This window comes from Sitophilus oryzae, unplaced genomic scaffold (genome assembly GCF_002938485.1).
Source record: "Sitophilus oryzae breed Bouriz unplaced genomic scaffold, Soryzae_2.0 scaffold_85_pilon_pilon, whole genome shotgun sequence".
Lineage (NCBI taxonomy): Eukaryota > Metazoa > Arthropoda > Insecta > Coleoptera > Curculionidae > Sitophilus > Sitophilus oryzae.
In genome coordinates this window covers 2858915-2885583 of record NW_022147483.1, presented here as the reverse complement: position 1 = coordinate 2885583, position 26669 = coordinate 2858915, and the positions used below count along the sequence as shown (strand labels likewise).

Sequence of the window (26669 nt, the reverse complement as noted above, 5' to 3'; positions counted from 1 at the left end):
TATAACATGTCACTGTCCATATGAATTTGAAGTAGACCGTACCTATTTTTAAGGTAAAAAAATATTACCTAATGTCAAAGGCGGCAAAAAATTGTTCAATTTTTTCTCTCGATTTCCTATAAAAATACGTAAAAATGAACGCCACAAACATGCTGTCGGCCAATAAGGTCAAGCTGCACGGAATGACCTCCAAGAAATGGACCACCAAGGACAAAATAACGCAATATAAGGGCCTTATTAAACTTTACAGTAAGTATTAATGCAGTATAATCACAGCCTATTCAGTACCAGCCGGCCAACTTATAGTGGAGGCACTACTTTGGGTGTGCCCAGAAAGACTCTGAGCTAGTAAATTGTCAATCTAAGGCTACAAAGTAAATGGATGTTATATAATTAAAATTTTTAATTTTTTTTGTTTTTATTTTTTTTTTAATCACCACGTTTAATCTAAAAATTTAAAAGTGATTTAGTAATCATGTGTATATATTGAACAGCTAGGGATAGGAAGATTATTGAAATGGACACTGGTGTAGCTGAGAAGAAGCAAATCAGAGAACTGAAGAAGTTACAGAAAGAGATAGAGCAAAATAAGCACGATTTGGACAGTGCCATTCGAGGAGATAAGCAAAAATTGAGGAACACATTGGCGGAACATCGGGAAATGCAACTGGCCTACCAATATTCCCAACCCGAGGTAAATACGAACACTTTTTGTTAAAACGTAAATTCTCAAGAAGAAAAAAGCGAGTACAACAAAGCAAACTCAGTATTACCACAGATTATACAGATTATAAACTTTGTTTTTTCTTTATTGTTTTTCGTGGTTCCAATTTTTGGAATCGGGCACTAGTTAGGTTAGTAGTTTGCGCACATAGCACGCCCACTTATGGCCTCCAAAATTGTGCACAGCGCCTGACCGGCACAGTTATTAGAGAGATATCGGAAAACCGAATAGCGTCATGCAGTATTTACGCGTACCTTATCATGGTTACGATATGCGCGAGTCAATTTTTAACGCAACACCCGCTAACAACGTTACCGCCTGACGTAATTTGCGGATCAATTGCGGTATTTGACAATCGGGGCCGGCCGGCGAGATCTTTTATTTTAGGTTATGTTTGAATTGTTTTGAATTATTACTTTAGTTTTATTAGGTAATTTGATATTTAAGTAACTGGGATTAGTTTTAATTAAATAAATATGGCTCAAAATATGGATTCCACCTCTTCCAATATTAAAGAACCTATAAAGAGGGTTAGGTTTACAGCAGATGACGACTTAGCCCTTCTAAGAGAATGTGTTGCTTGGCAGACGTTGAACAACAAAGCACTGGAAATAAGCACTTTAGCCCTTTAGTTTTAAAATACCTAGTAAACAAAACAATTTCAAAGTTAGGTTAAGTTTAAATAGCGGACGCGACGCGAACCGAATTCTTTCCGATCCGATAACTATAAATGAAGAGAGTTAATATAGTAAACGCCACGAATGTTTGGGAGTGATTCATCGGCCGCTACCATATGAACTAATCTGTTCAAGGTCACATAAAACTTAATTCCAGTGCCGTGGTGTTTCAAGTCATAGAATAATCAATATATAATCTGTTGTAATTTGTTCTTTTAACTGTCAAAGTCTTGTCAAAACATAAATTTGGTTATAAATATAAAATGGAATGCTCCATTGGTCGCACTGCAAGCATACCAATGGACTGACGCGCAAAAACGAATCAATCAAAGAAACGCGATATAGTATCGTCTTTGTCAATCACGCTAACATTTTAGAATAAGTAGGAGGAGCGCAGGCAGATGATTAGACTGGGCCTTTAAAAACCTACGTCTGCGGTAAAAAATTACGTTTTTATGTAAAAATGATAGCGCGCGTGTCGATTATAACTTCATCAAGCGATGAATCACTCCCAAACATTCGTGGCGTTTATTATATCACCTTACGTAAAGGAAATAACATCTGGCCTTATTAACGTCCATGCACGCTATTCGGTTTAGCGATATCTCTCTATTACGCTATTTATTGTTATTTTACGCGAGTTTATTTTTACGCACAGGAAATTTGACTCGTTTGCACATCGTCATAAAAAAACAATTTTCGTACCACGAATTAGGGACAAGATTTTTATCTGTATACTTATAGGATACCTAATCTGTGATATTACTAACTATTTCAATCATTATTGTTTCGTATTATTGATTCATTCTTTCAAGCATTTCTGTACGCACTATACCTTTATTTTTGTTTTCTTTAGAAAGTTATCGAAATGGTGGAACAAGTGAACTTTAACAAAAGAAAATCTAAGGATTTACTCCTCCATAAGAAACAACTAAAAACCAAGGAGCTGATTGACTTAAAGGTAAGAATATCTACTGCTGTCTAGTATATCCAACGACAGGATCCCTGAAAGTGACATTTGTCGTGTCTGTCATTTTAATTCACAGACAAATCGTATTTTCTGTCATTTTTTTGGATGTCGTGTGTCAAAATCTTCCCTAACTCGTTGGCTATACTTTAATTTATCAATAGCACTAGAGCTGGGATGTTTTTAACGTAGTTGCACTATGCTGAAGTGGAAGACATCTTAAAATTCGAAGGCTTGAGCTGGCAATGCATGTTTCCCAGTGAGAAGCAAGCGCAAATAATAACGGGCAAGGTGCAAGATGCCATTTTGAAGAAAGAGGCTGCTATAGTTATCAGGCATTCCTATAAGGAGATGATAGCCATAATGAAAAAGGTAATGCTTTTTTTCATAGAGTTTTAGTACTAAGGGCTGGCAAAAGTTAGTATTGGGTCGAGATTTCCGTATGTAAGAAGAGTACAACGCGTGTATAATGTACTGAACAAAGAGAGAACAGTAAAAACGTTGCCAAACGTATGAAATAAACCGAGAAACTGTGCACATTGCTAAGAGACGCGGACCACACATTTTTTATTGTTATATCTTTTAGGATGCCTTGTACTTCGATGCCATACTGGAAGCTATAAGGAACGATGGTATAAACCAGGGCAACTGCATGATCAACGCGACCAAGCTAGGCCAATTGGCCACGGAATACTTGGATGACAGACGACAGGAGTTCAAGGTTTTGGAAAAGATCGTTAAGAGAGACTTGGCATCAAGGCGGATAGATCTGGAGAACGTCAGTAAAAGGGTGCTGTCGTTCGGTTCCAATATCAAAAATCTGCTCAGAAGAGACGTAAGTCTTTTAGTATTATTAAATAATGGAAAATGGTAAATTATATAATGGAAAATAAATTTCTTGCAGTTTTTAGGTATATAATAAAATTATATAAGAGTTTCTTGCCTTGAACTGCTAATATAGAAATTAATTCCACGCTGTGTTCGACATAATGTGGATCAACCTGCTCTCACTACCGGTTTCGGGGCCCTACTCCATTACATTACTACCCCTACATTGCACGCAGGCCGCTATCTCGCGATGCGGGACTTAATATCTTACCGCTACTTTACGACAAATCGTGTTTATATACTCTGCGCTGTGCTCGACAGATTGTGGAAATACCCAAGCTCACCTGATGATGGGGTAGGGCCCCGAAACCGGTAGTGAGAGCAGGTTGATCCACATTATGTCGAACACAGCGTGGAATTAATTTCTATATTAGCAGTTCAAGGCAAGAAACTCTTATATAATTTTATTATATACCTAAAAACTGCAAGAAATTTATTATATATATATATATATATATATATATATATATATATATATATATATATATATATATATATATATATATATATATAAAAAATATTTCAATCATAATTGAAATATTTTTTTAATACTGTCGGCCATCCCTTGGCTTTAATGACTGCTTGACATCTTCTCCCCATCGAGTCTATTAGCTTTGCACAATAATCAATTGAAATTTTATGCCACTCTTCCTGCAAAACTACCCATAAATCTTCTCGGTTTGTGATTTGTCTTTTTCTGATTTGCTTTTCTAACTGCATCCAAAGATTCTCGATGGGATTTAAATCGGGCGATTGAGAAGGCTAATCCAAAACCCGAATTTTTTCCCTTGAAAGCCAATTCTTTACAAGTCGAGAGGTATGCTTAGGATCATTATCCTGTTGGAAAATCCATGACAAAGGCAGATCATCTTCGTATGGCAACAAGTTTTTCGCCAATATCTCAACATACTTTTGAGCATCCATACGCCCATCAATTCTGACTAACGGACCAGTACCAGATCGTCTGAAACATCCCCACACCAGTTGGAATTAAATACTTCGGGTAAAATGTTTGACCAGGAGGCCTTCTCACATATCCTGTAGAATCACTTCCAAATAAATTAAACTTACTTTCATCACTGAAAACTACTGAAGCCCACTGATCTTGTGTCCAGTCTTTGTGATCTCTAGCAAACTTTAATCTTGCCATTCTGTGGCGCTTCGTTAACAAGGGCTTTTTAACGGCGCGTCTACCATAAAGGTTCTCCTTTAGTAGGCGCCGTCTAACAGTCAGTCAGAAACGTTTACATCTGGGTATTCCTCCCTAAGTTCCTTGTTAATATCAACGGCACTTTTTTTTGGGTCGCTTCTGGCTTTTCTTAAAATTATGTGGTCCATTTTTAAGGAAGTTTTTCGCGGTCTTCCACTTTTAACTGCGGGATCTACAGTCCCTCTTTGTAAATAACACTTAATAATCTTACTTACTGTACCCCTTCTGGATGTCCAACCGCCTAGAAATATCAATTTGCTTCACACCCTTTTGATATAATGCAACTATCTTCTGTTTAAAGTCAGAGGCATAATACTTGCATTTCGGCATTGTATTTGAAAATAGTACTATTACACCAAGTCACTAAGGCAGACCACTAACTAAAGTAATTTTAAATAAAAATATTTAAAATGTTTCCATACTTTTGTAAACAACCAAATACCAAAACACCATTATAATCGACAAAACCTTGTCAAATGTTTTTTATATTTTATCAGTCAAATTCTTGAGGTTAATCAAGAATAGATAAAATACAGTGTTACCAGCAAGTGAGATATTCCTAAGAAATAGTATAAATTAAAATGTTTCCATACTTTTGTTCGCCACTGTATTTAAACCAAAAACACCTAATATAGTCTGTCCAACGAGAAGATCCTTGACAGTGATAGATGTGTCTGTCATTTTAATTTCAAAGTAGTTTATTTTATTTTACAAAGAAATAAGTTGGTACAACAGGAACGCATAGCAGGAAATATTTAAAATTTGATTGACAAGATGACAAGTGATTACTTCAAAATATTGTGAAAAAAACTGTATAAAACTGAAAAAAGGTAATCGAGTTATTTTATTTAATAAAAACGGTATGTGTTAATACAAAACAAACAAGAACAAGACACTACATACCAAAAAAATATAAAAAAGAACTATTATTTACTTTTAAGCTTTATGAAACTACCCGCATTTATGATTATATTTATCAATATAACTTTTGTACAAATACAAATTTGTAATATTCCACCGGAATAAATAAAACAACATAGGTAAATAAAACAAACTATTTTATTAATAATAACTCCTACCAAATTTTATACCTTAAAGGTTGGTTAATTAACTTTAATCTTAATTTTTTTAAACCAGTACCTTTTGACATTATTTTTCTGCAGTACTAAAATCCACTATTTGCCTATCGTGTGATGTCGATATTTTACAGCTACTCCAGTTTTTAGTATGTGTTTAGTTTGATCCTTCTACCTTATACGAGATGCACTTATCTACGACGAAATTGTATAGAAACTTTATCGATGGCAACTTCATTGGTGTATAAGACTTTCTGCCTGGGCAGCGATAAACTGTGCTCTGGGTCTACAGTTAATTTTCACTCGATTTTTTCCTCCACTTGACTTCAAAAGACACAAAACACACGTAATAATACGAATCAAAATGCATCATCTTCCAAAACGCAGGGTATTTAACAAAAGTTGACACAAAATTATAACCTATAATTTGGCAAGACTTTGATAAGCGTCAAAAATGACAAAAATCTAAAGGCGAGTTCATACGCATCGGCGTCCGTTTATCGTTCATCGTTCCGTCAAACCAATAAAATTGAAATACGGTCTGTCATTTTTTAAATAAACCAATAAAACTGGTTAAAAACAACAAGACACGACGCATGACGGATTTATATTTAAACCCATCCATAGATAACTTAAAAATAATTAGAAACTTTTTTTAGTAAAATAAATAGATTGGTATGGGACGTCATCTGCTTTTCTTCTGTCATCGTCTGTCGAAATCTTACCTGAGAAAAAAAACAGAGTATACAAAACTAAAGTGTCAAAACGAATGACAATGTCAGGAAATAAATAAATAAATGTGGCAACTTGGCATTTTTTTACAGCAGAGCTACCACCTGAATCCCCAGCGCGAAATTTAAATTCTAGTTAGTCAGCACTGCGCCGAATATGTTCATAGTTGGCAACAATGAATTTAAAAGTCGCGCCCTTGTTTACGTAACTAAAAGTTTGATTGATATCCACACAAATAAAAATAAACTTCTGGTTAATTTTACTCCTCTATAAATTCCATCTCCTGTATATATTTTTATATTATTTTTTAGAGTGATCTGAATTTGGGAAAGGTTCAACTGAAACCTTCGGAAAGTTTTACCGGTCTTCAGCTTGATCTAAAGGATGTTGAGATGACTTTAACCTACCTGAAAAATGCAATTTTTGTGCCAAGTTTGGAAGCTATATATCCATGGTAAATGGGATAACCCTGTACAGGGTGGTTCGAATTCGCTCATCATTGGGATTTCGGAAACCGTAAGAGATATAGGATCGGTTAAATAGAGGCAAAGTTGCGCAATTTGATGCTCAATAAAATGCCGTTTTGCGTTTTGAAAAATTCCGAATACTTCCGAATATATTCGAAAAAAATGGAATTTTCAATTTTGTTTTCTATTGTTTCCTGGCTTTATTTGTTAAGATAACTTAAAATGAAAAACACATTTTCATAGTCACTTTTTGTGCTCTATATCTGTGTGATTAAATATTGACTTTGACGTTTCGGCTTCTGGCGACCATCATCAACCTAATTTTTTTAGTGATGGGTTGTTATTTAACTATCTGTTATTTTATAACAATTATTTATAAATAACATAACGCAATCGTTACTACTTCTAAAAAATAACAGATATAAAATAACGACACGTAGAGATCGGCCGCTCGTGAAACGAAAAACGAAGTCAGCGCTCTGCACAGCCACGAAATTCTATGCTGCTCGAAGCAATTACAAAAAACAACTAGTATGGATGGAAAACATGTTATTTCGTCAACCATCGATACAGGCGGCGAGACAACGGACAACGGAGTGGGGAATGCGCTACGGCGAACGTAGCTGCTTCGGTCGATACCGTCGATGGTCGTATTGGGTTTGCAACAGCTTAAAAATAATAGGATATAAAAGAAGCAGGTTTTTTGAAACAGTTGCGGGCATAACGCCTGGCGGTCGAGATAACAGGAGTGGGAAAGGAACGCCGCTGCATCGGTCGATTGTCGATGGAGGCTCGCAACGGGTTGGAGAAGCAGTCATTTTAGATACGTTGTTTTTCAACCTGTTACGAGCATAACAGGGCGGTGGTCGAGATAATCGGAGTGGGAAAGGAACGCTGCTGCATCGGTCGATTGTCGATGGAGGGTCGAAACAGGTTGGAGAATAACGATTCAGTTGTTTTAGTTACATTGTTTTTCAACCTATTACGAGCATAACGGGCGGAGGTCGAGATATTATGGCGCTGTATGTTTCAGTACTTACTTATTAAGTTTCAATATTTAGGTATTTATTTATTCTGAAAAATTTTCAGACACACATATTTTATTTTAATATTTTTTACATATTTTAAGATTTTTTAAAAATATATACAGGGTGTTTCATAAAATATGACCATTGATTAATCACTATTCTGCTTAAACTGCTTGACGTTTAAAGCTGATTTTTGGCAAACGGATTGACTGTGGGGTTGAGGTTCGATAAGGAGGGGTTTTTCGAATCTCAAATTCCAACAGGGTGAAAACGCCCCTCAAATACTCGTATTACAATATTTGTTATTTAAAAAACGATTAGTCTTTCGGGAAAACGCCTGGACACGCATAATTTATTTTGTTTTTTTACATATTTTGAAATTTTTTAAAAAATCATACAGGGTGTTCCAAAAAGTTGAGTAATTGATTAACCACGATTCTGATTAAACTGCTCGACGTTTAAAGCTTATTTTTGGCAAATATGAGAAAATTTTATCCAGTTTGTATGTTAATGGAAATTCTTGTTTTGCTTTATCATCACCATTAGAAATTATTAATTCGACGTGAACGAAGTCGCTGGTACACGCTAGTTAAGTGTAAAATTAATTCGAACTCTAGTGTGTAGTTGGTTTACTTATGAAGAATATACTACACATTTTCTTATATTGCTATTTTTTGACCGCAAATGGTAAAATCATAACTAAGAGCTTCTCGCCCGTCGAGTGAGATGCACCCTGTACATGGCAGGGCGTAGGTAGATCGGAATGTATAGGTATAGACGAGTGGCGGAATTTTGGCTTTTTTTATATCGCAATTTGTAAACAGCGCTTATTTGTAAACAACCACCGTTTTTAGAGAGGTATTTTAGATAACAATCGATATTTAGAAATGTTTTGACACCCTGGAAATACTACCACCGCGCACGTCATTGTTGCAACTTGCAACTGCGTTAATACGCCTGGCGGTGACCGCCTCATACTCTTTCAGATATTTAGCAGTAAAATAAAGAAACCGGTTATTTTAAGCTGTTTTTTATAAATAACTATAACAGTTTCAACTGTTATCTAAAAATTACAGATTTGTCCATCACTAATTTTTTTAAATACGGACCTGATTTTTTTCAATTTAATTAAATCTTCATCACTCTTAAAACACTATATATAGTCTCTTTGATATTTGCCGACGTTTCGTACAGAAAATTCCATCACCAGAATATTTTATGCAAAAAAAAAAAATAAAATAAAAATGCAATACGGCATTTTATTGAGCATCAAATTACGCAACTTTGCCTCCATTTAACCGATCCTGTATCCTGTCGAATTCGGGCCACCCTGTACACAGGCTAATATTGCATTGAACCCTTGAACTCACATTTTTATACTAATAATATGGAGTTATGCAGATGTTGTGTAGTTTTTTTAATTTTCAAATATAATGCTAATAGAAAAAAACATTTTTCAGTCTTCAGGAGCAACTTCGCCAAAAGGAGCGTTTGACAGAAATGGTGGCAAAATGCGAAGCCAGCAACACTGAACTGATGACGAAATCAAATCATGCAGCATCAATAAAATCTGAGCTGGAAAATACCATGGTGGAAACAACTAACCAGTGAGAATCATTTAAAATTTTTATTATTTTTTATTTTGCTTCTAAACATACAGGGTGTGAATAATTCTATTATTACAATTGGGTGTTCCAATATTCCATGGACATACAGTATGTCCCCGGATTGGCCCCCATTAAATTTCGGTAATTATTGGGAAAACTGGAAATCGTCCGACTTTCACCAAAATTGGTATACACACTATTTTGAGGTCGTAGATTACGAATCTGAACTTTTTTCTTGGCGGTCTCTTTCGGTTTTTCAGAAAAACGGAAAATTATTTCAACATTGAATTTTTCTTTATTTCGGCCCTATAAAGTAATAATTTCACTATATTTTCATTATATTATTGTTTATCTAAAAGTTACACTTGATTGGGGATAGAAAAATATCCAAAATTTTACTGAAAAACACTTTTCTTAACAAAATAACAAAGAAAATTGAGACCAGATGGAAGTTTGACATTTCATATATACTTCTTTCTCTCTCCTATGTAATGAGAGAGACAAATATATTCTAGACCTAATCTAGAAATTTGAAAATTTACAACGTTGCCATATCTTCTATTTTTTTCGGGTGATAAGGGATGTTAAATAAATTACCTATTATGAGATCGACAATAAGTAAATATACCTACATATATCCACAAAGTTACGCGGAAGAGTTTTGATTGCACTGGTTTGGGAGGTTCTCAATTAAGCTGAAGAATAATATCCTTTCAAAAATAATGATAGAAAAAAAGTGTGTATCACACCCAGACAAATTAGGAACAAGTTAAACAAATCAATATTACTATATACGCTTTTTTTTCAGATATAAAGAAAGTAAAACGAACTTCTTAAAAGAAATTGGCGAACAGGAGGAGCAGATCGAAAGCATTACTAAGCTGACGGAGAACAGACACAGCGTCCTTGCTAAAATACGCGTGGCCCTGAAGCATCTGCAGTTGCTGGCCAATTTGCTCTCTGTCGAAGAGAGCAAAGACAGATCTCATAGGATGAGAAGGCAAATTGCGATTGCAGAACTCGTAGAGAAACCCGCCGAAGACGAAATAGATGGTAAATACAGATATATAGAGGTACATGTAGATTGTATGGAGAAAGGAAGTTAATCACCAAAAAATATGTGCCATCTGTCGCGTCGTGGGGCGATTCCTGACGTAAAAATAAGATTTATTTTTCATATCAATATAGATCCGATTCTGCTTTGTTTCGTAGCTACAGGGTTTTAAGTTGTTAAGTCTTAATACCCTTTCGATTTATTATAATTTCCTTCCGAGTGTTTTTAGTGATTCTAATGAAATTTTTAAGGTAAAAGTTACTATAAGTGCTACATATTTTAATGCTAAAAAATTGTCGATAAATTCATCAAATACATATGGGTTATCTCACTGGAATATTTTTCAAAAAAAGAACATGTGCGCCACTGACTTCTTTTCTTTTGATATCAATAGTGTGTAGGCCGTTTAATGCCAATTAAAAGTTATCTCTTGATATTTTGTCGAATTCGGCCTCCTTGATGAGATAATATATGCAATTTTATTAATCACAATTAACAAACTTAAAATAAAATTAATAAATTATATATTTTACCTAATTAATTATTAAATATTATTACTATTAGTCCCACCTACAGCAATTTCAAATAAAAAAATAGTGGTATTTAAGGTAATTACAAAAAACCTAAAATTAAAAAGGTTTTAACAAACTGTAACTCTACAACTATGCATTTCCATACCCATGTTTATAGGAACTTTTTTATATTTTTTGATGAGGAATCAATGAGTACTTATTTAAAGCGTTCGCAAGTTAATGATATTAAATATTTTTAAAGGTTGCTATTAAACTTGGATCGAGGCAAATTAATAAAATTGCTTTTATCTCATGAAGCAGGCTGAAATCGACAAAATACCGAAGAGACAACTTTTAATGGACATTAAACTGCTTACGCTATTTTGCTAAGAAGAGAAAAAAAAGTCAGTGGCGTACATGCATTTTTTAGGAAAATATTCCAGTGGTGATAACCCCATATGCTCGTCCATGGTAATATATCGACACTTTTTTAGCTTTAAACTATGTCGTAATTATAGGAACTTTTACCCTCAAAATTTAATTCGAAACGCTAAAAGTACTTGGAAGAAAATTATAATAAATCGAAAGATTATTAAGACGAAACAAAGCAGAATCGGACCTATGTTGATATGAAAAATACGACAGATGGCACATATTTTTTGAAACACCCTGTATAAGGTCGCAATGATTAACTTCCTTCCTCCATACAATCTACATCTACCTCTATATCTATTTCTATATTTGCCAAAGTTTATGGTACGAATGGCTGTCGTCTCGTTAAAATACTTTAGGTGTATCTCTAGTTTTTCTTTTATTTTTGATTTTGTTACGTTTCAGTCACTAAAATAATTCCCGACTTGGTGAAGAAATTTACGAAACTAGCCCAACAGGCCAAAGATTTCTTAGAGCACGCCGAAAGGGAAGAAGGCTACAAATCTTTCGAGCGCATGATGTACGAGTCTACCAAAACTATGTCTATGGATTACGTAATTAGCGAAGAATGTAAGTAAATTTAAATAAATAATAAACAGTCCCTACACTATCGCCAAAATGTTCTACGAAATATTTCTGGAAATATTAAAAATACAATTTAGTATTTTTTATTTATTTGGGACACTCTGTATCTTGTAAAAATATTTTTAAATTGTAGCTCTAATAGTCCTTCAACGAACCCAAAACTTACAAATTGCAAAAATCTAATCGTTTAGCTACCATACTCCGATAGGGCTTGTTTCTCTCTACAATTTCCTGTTTCACAATGTACCGTTTGTGTCCGGGAAGGGTTCACAGTTTCATAATTGTCGTTTTTCGAAAGAAATCAGTACATGTATATTATATCCTATATTTTTCATTTTATTGATTTTATGGAAAGCACTGTTCATTAAAATGTTGTATCCTATGTTATAGGGCGTGTTTCTCTCTACAGTTTCCTGTCTCACAATGTACCGTTTGAGTCGGGGAAGAGATCATAGTTTCATAGTTGTCGATTTTCGAAAGAAATCAGTACATGTATATTATTTCGTATATTTTTCATTTTATTGATTTTATGGAAAGCAGTGTTCATCAAAATGTTGTATCCTATGTTATAGAGCTTGTTTCTCTCTACAATTTCCTGTCTCACAATGTACGGTTTGTGTCCGGGAAGGGTTCATAGTTTCATAGTTGTCGATTTTCGAAAGAAATCAGTACATGTATATTATTTCGTATATTTTTCATTTTATTGATTTTATGGAAAGCACTGTTCATCAAAATGTTGTATCCTATGTTATAGGGATTGTTTCTCTCTACAATTTCCTGTTTCACAATGTACCGTTTGTGTCCGGGAAGGGTTCACAGTTTCATAATTGTCGTTTTTCGAAAGAAATCAGTACATGTATATTATATCCTATATTTTTCATTTTATTGATTTTATGGAAAGCACTGTTCATCAAAATGTTGTATCCTATGTTATAGGGCTTGTTTCTCTCTACAGTTTCCTGTCTCACAATGTACCGTTTGAGTCGGGGAAGAGATCATAGTTTCATAGTTGTCGATTTTCGAAAGAAATCAGTACATGTATATTATTTCGTATATTTTTCATTTTATTGATTTTATGGAAAGCACTGTTCATCAAAATGTTGTATCCTATGTTATAGGGCTTGTTTCTCTCTACAATTTCCTGTCTCACAATGTACCGTTTGTGTCCGGGAAGGGTTCATAGTTTCATAGTTGTCGATTTTCGAAAGAAATCATTACATGTATATTATTTCGTATATTTTTCATTTTATTGATTTTATGGAAAGCACTGTTCATCAAAATGTTGTATCCTATGTTATAGGGCTTGTTTCTCTACAATTTCCTGTCTCACAATGTACCGTTTGTGTCCGGGAAGGGTTCATAGTTTCATAGTTGTCGATTTTCGAAAGAAATCATTACATGTATATTATTTCGTATATTTTTCATTTTATTGATTTTATGGAAAGCACTGTTCATCAAAATGTTGTATCCTATGTTATAGGGCTTGTTTCTCTCTACAATTTCCTGTCTCACAATGTACCGTTTGTGTCCGGGAAGGGTTCATAATTTCAAAGTTGTCGATTTTCGAAAGAAATCAGTACATGTATATTATTTCGTATATTTTTCATTTTATTGATTTTATGGAAAGCACTGTTCATCAAAATGTTGTATCCTATGTTATAGGGCTTGTTTCTCTCTACAATTTCCTGTCTCACAATGTACCGTTTGTGTCCGGGAAGGGTTCATAGTTTCATAGTTGTCGATTTTCGAAAGAAATCATTACATGTATATTATTTCGTATATTTTTCATTTTATTGATTTTATGGAAAGCACTGTTCATCAAAATGTTGTATCCTATGTTATAGGGCTTGTTTCTCTCTACAATTTCCTGTCTCACAATGTACCGTTTGTGTCCGGGAAGGGTTCATAATTTCAAAGTTGTCGATTTTCGAAAGAAATCAGTACATGTATATTATTTCGTATATTTTTCATTTTATTGATTTTATGGAAAGCACTGTTCATCAAAATGTTGTATCCTATGTTATAGGGCTTGTTTCTCTCTACAATTTCCTGTCTCACAATGTACCGTTTGTGTCCGGGAAGGGTTCATAGTTTCAAAGTTGTCGATTTTCGAAAGAAATCAGTACATGTATATTATTTCGTATTTTTCATTTTACTGATTTTATGAAAAGCACTGTTCATTAAAATGTTGTATCCTATGTTATAGAGTTTGTTTCTCTCTACAATTTCCTGTCTCACAATGTCCCGTTTGTGTCCGGGAAGGGTTCATAGTTTCATAGTTGTCGATGTTCGAAAGAAATCAGTACATGTATATTATTTCGTATTTTTCATTTTATTGATTTTATGGAAAGCACTGTTCATTAAAATGTTGTATCCTATGTTATAGGGCTTGTTTCTCTCTACAGTTTCCTGTCTCACAATGTACCGTTTGAGTCGGGGAAGAGATCATAGTTTCATAGTTGTCGATTTTCGAAAGAAATCAGTACATGTATATTATTTCGTATATTTTTCATTTTATTGATTTTATGGAAAGCACTGTTCATCAAAATGTTGTATCCTATGTTATAGGGCTTGTTTCTCTCTACAATTTCCTGTCTCACAATGTACCGTTTGTGTCCGGGAAGGGTTCATAGTTTCATAGTTATCGATTTTCGAAAGAAATCAGTACATGTATATTATTTCGTATATTTTTCATTTTATTGATTTTATGGAAAGCACTGTTCATCAAAATGTTGTATCCTATGTTATAGAGCTTGTTTCTCTCTACAATTTCCTGTCTCACAATGTTCCGTTTGTGTCCGGGAAGGGTTCATAGTTTCATAGTTGTCGATGTTCGAAAGAAATCAGTACATGTATATTATTTCGTATTTTTCATTTTATTGATTTTATGGAAAGCACTGTTCATTAAAATGTTGTATCCTATGTTATAGGGCTTGTTTCTCTCTACAGTTTCCTGTCTCACAATGTACCGTTTGTGTCGGGGAAGGGATCATAGTTTCATAGTTGTCGATTTTCGATAGAAATCAGTACATGTATTGTGCATTATTTCGTATATTTTTCATTTTACTGATTTTATGGAAAGGACTGTTCATTAAAATGTTGTATATCCTATGTTATAGGGGTTACTCCGTGTCGTATGTGGTGAATAACCCTGTATACTAATTCATTATAATAAAATTAAATCATAAAAATATTGTAATTATATTCATGCAGTTTAAGTTCATGGAATTTCATGTTATGTTCTAGCTTTGATCGATTCCGTGTTTACGGATCACAACATCCTGACCAGAGCTGATATTAAGAAGCAAAGCGAAGAAATCGTACAGGCCAATCAAGTATCCGACGATTTCGTACCGGACAAAAAGAAGAAGAAGCGATTTTCTTGAAAAAAGTGCCAGAAAAAAATTATTAATAGTGTAAAAATGAAAAATAAAGACAAATTACAAATTTCTATAATATGTTTATTAGTTTTCTCTTCGACATATTCGACAAATCATATATAATTTTACACAGGGTAGTCCGAATTTTATTCCGGAAACTTCGGCAGCATATTCTGCAGTTAAAAATAAGTAAAAAAGTTCCTATAAATGTATGTCCTAAAATGCTTAGTTTCGAGGATACAGGGTGTAGAAGTTTTATTTTTATGTCGACTTTTTTCCAAATAATTTCTGATGTAACGTCAATATTTCGATAAAAATTGGTGTGTGGGAGTTTTTTGACATGAGAAATTTGGATTTTGATGTCAATATGTCTTCTATTTGTACGGGGCGCCACCTATATGTGGTTTAATTGTTTGAAGAGTAATAACTTTTCGTCCTTACCCGTATAAAACTACTGAGTAAAAAAATATACATTTTCGTGATTTTTTACGTAAAAATATCTCTTGGTAAAAATCGCTACGAGCAAGCGTTCTGAAGATATTTAGAATGGAAATAGTCAATACATGTCATTATTGACAAAAAATAAACACGTTGCGTTGAGTAGATAGTTATTTGACTGAAATAATAAATTCGGGAAATTTTTACTTTTATTTAAATTAATTATAAACTTTTCTTCGAGAAAATGACGATAAAACAGTTTCTGTTGAACTTTTGTCACAAAAACATTTCAAATTTATGATTTCAGTTTAATAACTATTTAGTCAACATGTTTAATTTATGTCAATGTCAGGTATTGATAATTTCGATTCCAAATATCTCGAGAACCATTACGAGTAACGATTTTTACCAAGAGACCTTTTTTACGTAAAAAATGTCGCAAATGTACATTTTTTTACTCAGTAATTTTATACAGGTACGGACGAAAAGTTATGACTCTTCAAAACAGTTAAAACACATGTAGGTGGCGCCCCCTACAAATAGGAGCCATATTGATATCAAAATCAAATTTCTCATGTAAAAAAAACCCCAGACACCAATTTTCATCCAAATATTGACGTTACTTTAGAAATTATTTAGAAAAAATCGAAATAAAAGTGAAACTTCTACACCCTTATCTCCGAAACTAAGCATTTTAGGACATACATTTATACAAACTTTTTTATTTATCTTCATCTGCAGAATATGCTGCCGAAGTTTCCGGAATAGAGTTCGGACCACCCTGTATATGATGTGTAAAAAAATATATACAAAAAATTGTAGGAGGAGTACCAGGAAAATGAATAAGACAAACACGACGATTTTTTAAACGTTTGTTTATTAGAACAGTAAAAAGTAAATTTTAACACGAATAGCATAAATATAGAAAAAATAATATGAGTAACGGTCGACAGTTGAGAGTATTTATATTAATCTTCGGTTTCCAACGTGGCGTATTTGTTTGAAGAATTAACAGGTGCATCCTCGTAGAGATCGGAAGAAAGCTCTTCATCTGAGTCTTCTTCGGTGACGGTACGATGGCTGACAGGTTCATCGTTATCAGTAGAAACATCGCTAACCGCTCCACCAACGGCCTTGTCCAAACTCTCGATGGTATCTTCGATTTCTTTGCTCAACGCCTGGATCCACTTAACTTTTTCGACGTCAGGATGAGTTTGCCAAAATTCTGTAAAATTAACCCAACTAGCATTAAGCTAGAACCCCCGACGAGGTCTAAAGGTGCGTCCACATTGTTCGCGAGCAGGCCGAACGAACACGTAAAACACGAAAAACATGGCAAACAGTCGGAGCGAGATGTTCGTGCTTACGATCACATAAAATGCCTGTTTCGACTGTTCGGCTCTGTCGCGGTACATCAAAGAGGCTTCGGAGCCATGCGAGCATACTTTACGGCGTTACTTGTGTTGTTTGTTAAGTTTTTAGTTTGGTTTCATTCATAGGATTCGGTATTTACTGCAGTATGATGATACTACCATGATTTTTCTTATTTTATTTTGTTCAGAATTACAAATATTTGTGTTTTGTTCTTGGATTAATAATATTAAATATAGTACCTTTAATAAAATATAACTCTATATTTATATTACCTACTTATTTTAATCTGATCTTTGAGAATTTTATTTATATTTTGGTATACGCCTGGTATTATTTTTGAAATGCTTTGCTTAGAAACTTTGAATAAATAACCCAAACTGGTATCTGAGTCTCTAGTTGCAAGGAATCTTAATGTTACGGCCAATCTTTATTTAACTCTTTCTTTAACCGGAATACACTTCCTAAACGTTGTATTTTTTTCTTTCTATACGGGCGCCAACTAAGTTAATAAGTCTTTCAAAATCAGTTGCGGACATGCGATAAAAAATATTAAAAAACATTCTGTCTGTTTGTAAATCGCGTAGATGTTTACTTTCACTGTGCTGGGATTTACTTTTGAAATTATTAGACATCCAACACCGCCTTTTTTTCTCTTTGTCTCTTCCGTTTTGCATTAATGATCGCACTAGCAGCCGCTATTAAAAATACTTCTGTATCATCCATGTCCGAACAGCACGAACGCAAGCACTACATTACAATGTAGACGCCGTTGCTTGCGAGCCGAAAGATCTTGAGAAACACGACAAACAGGAAGCGCAAGTAACGCAAGCACAATCAGGAGCAAGAGCGCGAGCAGGATCACGAGCAATGTGGACGCACCTTAACGATTCCTCTGGGGACGTTGGCGTATAAATTCTCTACCTTTATAATCTGGAACGGAACCGATCGACAGTTGGATTCCTTTCTTAATCATCTTAATTCACGAAATAACTCAATCAGTTTAAAGACTGAGAAAGAAAAACTTTGGTCTACCGCTTCTAGATGTACTTGTCAGTAGAAGAGATGGATCCATTAGCATTGCTGTATATAGAAAACCCACACATATGGGACAATATTTAAATTCTCCGTCGAACCTTTCTGAAGCAACCAAAACAGGTATAGATAAAACACTAAGTCGTAGAGCAATCACTATATGCAGTGACCAAGAATCCCTAAATTCTGAACTAAGTAATATTAAAACCGATATGCTTCAGAATGGTTACTCTGCAAAATCCCTACACAATATTATATCCAATTGCAGATCCGACTCATTAGTAAGCCAGCCTGAGGAGGATGCTCTCTCTCTTGACCATTCCATATGAAAGGAACATTGGAGAAGATCAGGTGAGTAGCTAAGCAATATAAAATTAAAACTGTTTTGAAGTCTGGGACTACTCTAAGAAATATCCTAGCAAAAACAAAACCTGAATCATCAAACCAAGAGATAGAGTGCATCAACCACATACCTTGCGAGTGCGGTGAATCGTATATTAGAGAGACAAAACGTCCTCATGTACAACTTGACGAACACAAAAAACATAATACGCAAAGAGGTGAAACAAGTCGGGCATTGCAGATCATGTGTGGTACAAGCACCACAACATAAGATGGTCGGAAGCCCGGGTTATCCACAAAGAACCCCGTTGGAAAAAGCGCAAATTTAAAGAGGCCGTATTCATTTCTAACAATAATAAAATCTTTAGCAATCCAAGTATGGAAATTTCAACAATATGGCAACCACTCATAAAACGCTGCAATGCAGGTGTTCTTGGTGGAAAACCTCATGCTTGACTGCACTCAACAAATTCACGGGTGTGTAAACAAAAAATAAATAAAAACTATGGAAGTTCGAAACTCTTTTAGTTTTAATATTATTACTAAATATACTCACCTCGTCTACGAGTGTAATGAGGCGGCCTGAGACACAGACATATCTTGCCATCTAGCGCCATTCTAAGCAAACTATTCGCGGCCCTATAGGAATCTAATCTGGCGGCTTTGGCTGTCAAATAGCCTCGTTTTTTCGCCCACCCGTCGCAAATGTCCATGGCCGACCACGTTTCGTCGTTGTACGGATGTTCTATCCTCAACATTTTTATCAAATCCAGTCTTTCGCCTAAAAATAGTTCGTCACATTTTTTACATCATTACCATAGTTTAAGGAAAAGAGTAGTTGCACTCTTGTAAATATTTTCTGCCAGTTTTTGCAATCTGTCGAATATTGGCAGATTACAAAGCGTTTCAGTTGAATTCCGTCCGTCGAGCTGCGAGGTTCGAGCGTTGCGGTCCAGCACAGAGACGGATTAACAAAAAATGAGTGCCTTACTGTGTGCTGCTATTACTTGTAGTAATAATTCAAAAAATTGTTCTTTGAGTTTTTTTAGATTTCCATCGAATGTAAATCGGCAAGCTGATAGTAATTATCAATGAACATTTAATTATATTTGTTCATTCTAGAAGCTGAGACATTATGTAATTAATTAAATGTTATTATTTTTTTAGCATGTGCGCAGATTTTAAAAATAGTTTTTTAGATATACAGGTTGTCTCAAATATGCGCATGAAAATATTTTTTGGTCACGGGATTTGATATAAAATTTTCATTCCAATAATAATTTACGAGATAATTTATATATGTAGATTGGTTTTTGGAACAATTTTAGAGTAAATATTTTGTACATCTAAAGTCTCCGCAAATTATTCATATTTTTTAATTGAAAGAATTTTATAATAGCATAATCCCTTATAAATTTAGCGGACTGTATTTTTTATGTTTTTTCTTATTTATTTTTTATTATAAGTGGTCGTAATATATCAATATTCAAAATATTATAGACAAAATATTGAGGTTATATTTGAGGGAAGAAGAGTGCCACACCTAGCTTTAAACCACCGTAAATATACAGGGTGGCCCATTAGTGCGAGGAAGTCCAATATCGTCGTCGTTGTCGAAGATGTAAAAAAAGTTTTATTCATATATTTCAAGGTTTATAAAGGGCCGTATCCTAAAATATTTTGTTATATACAGGGTGTCACAAAAAAAGTTATGGTAAAGTTAGTTTTATTTTTTCTAATTATTTTACATCATTCTATATAGGGTATTTTTTATGGCGTCACCAAAGTCGGAATATTTAAAATGGTATATCTCAATTTTTTTAAATGCAACATTCTGTATATTATTTTTCTGTCAGACGCAGAATTAAAAAGTGAACATTTTTTTATTTAAAGTGTTGCTAAATTTTTAACGGTTTCGCAGATATTCGTAATTTATTATATTACATATGGCTCTTTCAACAGTAAATTTTTGATCAAAGCCACCTAATATGATCTTTGTCTGATATTTTATCGTTGAAAATCCCATGTAATGAAATAGAGAAAATATTTGCAAAACGGCTAAAAATTTAAGAACACTTTAAATACAAAAAATGTTCACCTTTTAATTCTACATCTGAAAGAAAAATAATATACAAGGTGTTGCATTTAAAAAAAAATAAAATACAACATTTTAAATATTACGATTTTGGTGACGCCATAAAAAATATCCTGTATATGATAAAGTAAATTTTTCTACACGAATTTATTCTGGTATCCTTCATGTTTAAGAAAACATATCTAAGTATTAATAAAGTTATATTCACTCTAGTTTTTTACCACTTTTCGTATATAATGTTTCTAACCAAAATTTTAGTAAATAAGAAATAGAATGGCAACATCGCAGTGTGCTTTAAATAAAAACAGTGTACTATATGCAGAATTTTATGCCGAATCCAGTTATCTACAGAAAATTAAACTTGTTTTAAATCAAAAAAGAGTTAATATAAAAATATGTCATTATATATTTATCCGCATTTTTCCCATCAGAAGATTTTCAGATACAGAAGAATTATTACCTACACGAAATGTGAAAATATTCTGTTTTCAAGCAAGTTTTTACTCAATAATCATTTTTTTTTATTTTATTTTATTGTGACCTCATATTTTCCTAAATACATATCTGTGAAACTATGGCGAGTGCCACGACTATACTTTGCCTAGTTAATAGACCACGACTATACAGCTACGTCAGTGGTCACGGGAGGCGAGAACAAGGTCATATAAAGTGGCAGAAAAAGAACAAAGGATTTGACAAGGAGTAAAACTACTAGTTTCCTTATACTATGTCATTACCTAGACAAATAAAAAAACTAACCTAAATATTTAATGGTACTATACGGTTCTCTTAACTGAGCTATTGGAAAACTACCCATGAGCACTTGCAACGGTTTGGGCACTTTTGACGGGAACACTAGACCGGGACAGTCGCATAGCCTTACGTTATTTGTTAGGAATATCGTTTGAAAGTGTTTGGTATGGCCGGGAGTTTTCGAGACACTGACCACCTGAAATAATGAAATCGAAATGATCTTGTGGTATTAACAAAATTAAAATAATGCCGTACTTTTTTTCCCATTATGGCGTTCATCAGTGACGATTTTCCTACGTTAGGTTGCCCTATACAGCCGATGGTAAGGATGCCACTCTTAAACCTTTCGTACTGGAAGTAATCGGTGTTGTTTTGGACGTGAAGGGTCTCACCCACTTCAATTTTTTCCTCTTCTTGATATTCTTCCCGTATTTCTTCCTGTGATACACATACAAAATCATTTATTAGTTCTAAAAAGTTACAAAAATACGCTCAAAATGTAAAGACGGGTTGATATTGAATGACAGTATTGTTCAGAACTGCTATTGAGAAATAACAGTTACAACAGTCGTTACTTTGAAAAAATAACAGGTTTGATAATAACAGTGCGTTGACAGTGATGGCTCCCGAAGTGACGGAAGGATGGCCGCTCTACACTAGGGTAAACAAAAACAACCTATGTAATTTATGAGTTAAAATGAACCTAATAACTGAGAAAAAACATCCCCGTATTCCAGGCAGAAATCTTCGCCATTCTACAATGTGCGAGAGAAAACAATAGAAGAGCTTATTCAGATAAGCTCATCAATATATGCTCAGACAGTCGGGCGGCACTTGGGGCGCTTATGAGCCCAAAGGTATCGTCGAGACTCGTCTGGGAATGCCTAGGTGAACTGGGAGCTCTGGCTCGAAGGAACAGAATTAAATTATTCTGGGTGCCGGGCCACAGCGGCATCCAAGGCAACGAAAAAGCCGATGAGCTAGCTAGGCAAGGATCATCGGCATCCTGTCTTGGTCCAGAGCCAGTACTGGGAATACCCAAATGTATGGCTAAAACTCTGGATCAGGGAAAAGCAGAATGTCCACTGGAAAAACAGACAGGGGCACAGGCATAGCAAGGCTTTTATCCAAGGACCTAGCTCTAAAACCGCAAAAGAACTGCTAATGCTTAGCAGGAATAAATTGCGGATTATAACAGGCCTCTTGACAGGACACATGGCTGTCAAGTATTACCTGAACAAGCTCAACCTGTATCAAGGAAGTCTTTGCTGCAGACTCTGCGCTAAAGATCCTGAAACAGCGGAGCACATAATATGTTACTGCGAGACTCTGGAAGCGATACTTTTTATTTGGGAAAGCTAGGCTAGAACCGGAGGAACTATGTCGCAGTGTTTCCGGCAGAGGACGGCCCATTATTGTGAAAAAAGGCAGGATTTTAGCTCACTTTTAAAAGGTGTCAGCGAACATTCAAAGTTTGCCATTTAAATAACACATAAAAAAATATTTTTCCATTAAAAGTACCATAACTTTGAAGCCGTTTACGATAAAAAAATTTACATCGCGGATTTTACACCGACACCTTTTTAAATTGAGCTGATTTTTAGCTCAATTGCCTTCCGGGGATATTTTTTTCTCGGTTATTAGGTTCATTTTAACCCATAAATTCCATAGGTTAGTTTTTTTTGGTTCACCCTACTACACATATTCTTCCAAACTAGTAACGGTTCCAAGAAATAACAGGTATGAATACATCAGTGCATGATAGTCTTGTACGATGCTACCGAGTTTTATCAGGCATGTAGAATGTAGAATGTTTAGAAGGGGAGTTAATCACCGCGACCGTATAGATCTATTGTGTGTTCCCCTTTCTTGAGTTATAACGAGTTATAACTCATCATACAGTCTCAGGGCTTTAACAAAAGTCAGTATCTGAGACGGCTCCACAGAGGCCAGCTCTCCATCCTCGACATCAGACGTACCAAGGTTCATGGCACGAATGGTCGTCGTCTCGGCGCACTCAGTGATAAGGTGTTCTGGTGTTTCCCCATTTTCCCCACAAAATATGCATTCGCCGTTGTTTCTCAGTTTCAGCCTACTGAGGTGTTCGTTGAGGAGACAGTGTCCTGTTTGAAACCCCGTGACAATCCGAAGATTGTTTTTACTTAAATCAAGGAAAACCTTTGATTTTTCTCGGTCATAAGTTCTAAGGAACTTTTTCGAGTGTCTTAGACCGTTGGAGGACACCCATTCCAAGTTACGGATGGAGTCTTCCAGATTCTTCAGTTCCGCTTTCAGTTGGTTCCCGTTTGGAAAACAGAACGGTTCTGGTCCAGTTAGTGGAGTGTTCGCTTCTTTTCTAGCTAGATCATTTGCTTTTTCATTGCCTTCTATCCCTTGGTGAGCGGGCACCCAGAGTAGGAGGACTTTATTTTCTTTGCCTAATTTGTTGAGCTTCTCTAGGCATTCTTTGACCAACTTCGAATTGATGGTTACTGAGTTGATCGCGTTAAGTGCTACTTGACTATCGGATATGATGGCAATTTCTTGTTTTCGATAGTTCCTATCTAAGAGAAATTGTACGCATCTTTCGATAGCGCAAATTTCTGCCTGAAGGATACTTGGGTAGGTGCCTATTGGTTCGGAGTATTTAGTTTTCGGCCCAAATACTCCTATCACTGTCCCTGCTTTGGTTTTGGAAGCATCAGTATACCACGTGATGGTATGGTCTTTTATATGCTGACTAAGCGTTTCTTTCTTCTAATCCTTTTTATTACTCAATACTACAGTGAGGTGATTCTCAAAGTTGTAAATTCTTGGTATGTCATCCACTGGGAGTTGGAGAAGTGGAATTTTCTTTTTAAGGGTGTTCCAAGCCCCTGACCTGAAAATTCTCCCAGTACTGTTTCCGTCAATGACCATCCTAATCATTATCGCATTGGCATAACTACCGACGACAATATGCAGTGGTGTTAGGTCTAGAATGACCTCCATTGCTGCTGTTGGACATGTTCTCATGGCACCTGTGATGCAGATACATGCCAGTCACTGTACTTTGCTTTTATCAGGCATGCAACAGCTCCAAGAAATAACAGCTATGAAAATAATAGTGCTTGCGAGTGAACGTTCGCGATGTGATATTGTGAGTTATGCTACAAGTTTTACCAGGGATGCAACAGTTCCAAGAAATAACGGGTATGAAAATAACAGTACTTGATAGCGACCGCTCGTAATGTGATATATTGTTCATTGTGCCACGAGTTTTACCATTTTACCAGACATACAACAGTTTCAAGAAATAACAGGTATGAAGATAACAGTGCGCTGGTAGCTACTGCTCGCGATGTGATATCATGATCGTTGTGCCACATGTTTTACCAGGCATGCAACAGTTCCAAGAAATAACAGGTATAAAAATATCAGTGCTTGATAGCGACCGCTCGCGATGTGGTATCGTTATTGTTGTACCACGAATTTTACCAAGCTTACAACAGTTCCAAGCAATAACAGGTATGAAAATATAACCAACAATAACAGTTCCAACTGTTATTTAGAAATAACAGTTTTGCCTTGCTCTGTCAAAACGGGCGTAACAGTCATAACCAATAAAAGACAAGTTCCTAACCTTACAAATAACTTTAACTTTATTTAATATCTTATCACAATACAATGCAAAGCCACAGAAACAGTAACAGGTATTTACTTACCTTTATTTTACTTTGCCACGAAGTTAAGTCTACTTTATCTCCCACTAAACTGTTACACACCTCGTATAACTGTTGATTACCTTCGGCAGCCATGCGTACCCTACCTTTTCTCCTTCTAACTTGCAACCCTGCGAAAAAATGAAACAAAAAAATATTTACAATGATTATATCAGCAACTTAGCCATCTGTAGCTATTCCTGTTTAAGTGTTTTGACTATTTACCTCCTTTATCTAATCTCTGGCCCATAAGATTGTAGCCGGGAAGGCTAGTAAACAGACATATTTTTAGAAGAGAATATTTCTGCTCAAAGTAATGCTTCCAAGCTGCCACTAGAGGAGCCGGTGCTAAATCTATTTTGTTCAATACCAAGATGAAATCTTTCTTTAAATCATCAGTTACATATCGGTATAAAGATGGTGGAAACATAACTACCTAAAAAAGTATTTTAGAACTCATTTCAGAACTTATTTCTCTAAGATTACTGGAAAACGAATATCCACGATAAAGAGTACTATGTCAGACATTTCCAGAACCCTCCACAATTGTCTCCACGTTTCCAAATTTAGTTCAAAGTAACTAAGTTCTTTCATATCAAATCCAGCTTCTATAGTCTTCAAATATTCGGTAAAATATCTATTAAATATAATATAGATAACTACTAACTAATCATAAGAATTAATAGATTTCTCTATACCTGTTTTCTTGTGCATCAAGTTGTTCTTTTGACAAATCAAAGTTCCAAGGAGGTCTTTTGGGGAAATCTAATTTATTCTCAAAAAAAAGATCTCCGTCTATTTCTAATTCTTTTTCATCCACCTTGACCAGGCTGTGTCGAGCCTAATAATAAATCGAATTAAACTCATAGACTGTTCTAGAAAAATACTTACTTACCTGTTCCTTTTTCTCTTTAACTTCTTCATTCGTTTCTCTAAAAAATTGTAATGCATATCTGTTCGGTTTGGATCTACCGCTCTTTGTAGGTTGATAATTCAGTTTCTGGATGGAAGGCCCCGAATCGTCATCGCTGTCGTCCCCTTTTCTGTCCAAAAAAGGCACGTTTTTGCCTCCTGAAACAATGCGCAAATTATCCCGGCATTTTTTTATGCTCACGTTATTTTTTACCATGTTTTTCTCGTTTGGATTTTAACTGCTCCTTTTTGGCCTTCCCACTAAACGGAGTCTTTCTCCTGCCTTGGGGCATGTTAATAATTCAGTTTTATAAAACGTACAAATAGATTTTTGTTGAAACGTATTTTTCATTTAAAATATTCTTCGGAAAACACATAAATTAAATGAGGTTAAGATATACAAATTCATATGACATTTAATAAAATATCTGGAGTCTGCATGTCTCTTTTTAATGTGTTCTGAGAAACAAAGACAAATCTAGGCTTAAAACATAAACAAACGAATCATCTGTCACCAGTGTTGCCGTTTCAGTATAATTGTCTGAATTCAAAACAGATTGAATACAAAAGATTTACGTGTAAATATAAAATATCAATGAGATTACCATGTATATAACAATAATGTAAGTACGGTTCTTGTTCTCTGTCCGTAGTAGCAAAATGTTAAATTCGGTACATTTTTT

At 34.8% G+C, this 26669-nt stretch overlaps 2 protein-coding genes across 2 annotated transcripts; one reads left to right on the top strand and one right to left on the bottom strand.

The window, feature by feature from the left end:
- On the top strand, positions 1–15393 carry LOC115890019 (myosin-1-like). The gene is made up of 10 exons (XM_030910121.1): positions 1–249; positions 495–694; positions 2258–2362; positions 2561–2740; positions 2955–3203; positions 6586–6728; positions 9230–9376; positions 10185–10429; positions 11780–11944; positions 15206–15393. Exons 1-10 carry the CDS (start codon positions 135–137, stop codon positions 15343–15345), a joined length of 1689 nt encoding a protein of 562 aa, XP_030765981.1. The 5' UTR covers positions 1–134; the 3' UTR covers positions 15346–15393.
- Positions 15394–16636: 1243 nt separating this feature from the next.
- On the bottom strand, positions 16637–26666 carry LOC115890046 (guanine nucleotide-binding protein-like 1). Its single transcript, XM_030910156.1, has 10 exons — positions 26201–26666; positions 25970–26145; positions 25773–25915; positions 25561–25711; positions 25300–25510; positions 25078–25205; positions 21629–21811; positions 21380–21569; positions 19082–19306; positions 16637–17002 (listed from the first exon to the last, which is right to left on the bottom strand). The coding sequence occupies exons 1-10, from the start codon at positions 26277–26279 to the stop codon at positions 16746–16748; spliced, it is 1743 nt and encodes a 580-aa protein (XP_030766016.1). The 5' UTR covers positions 26280–26666; the 3' UTR covers positions 16637–16745.
- Between the last annotated feature and the right edge of the window lie 3 nt (positions 26667–26669).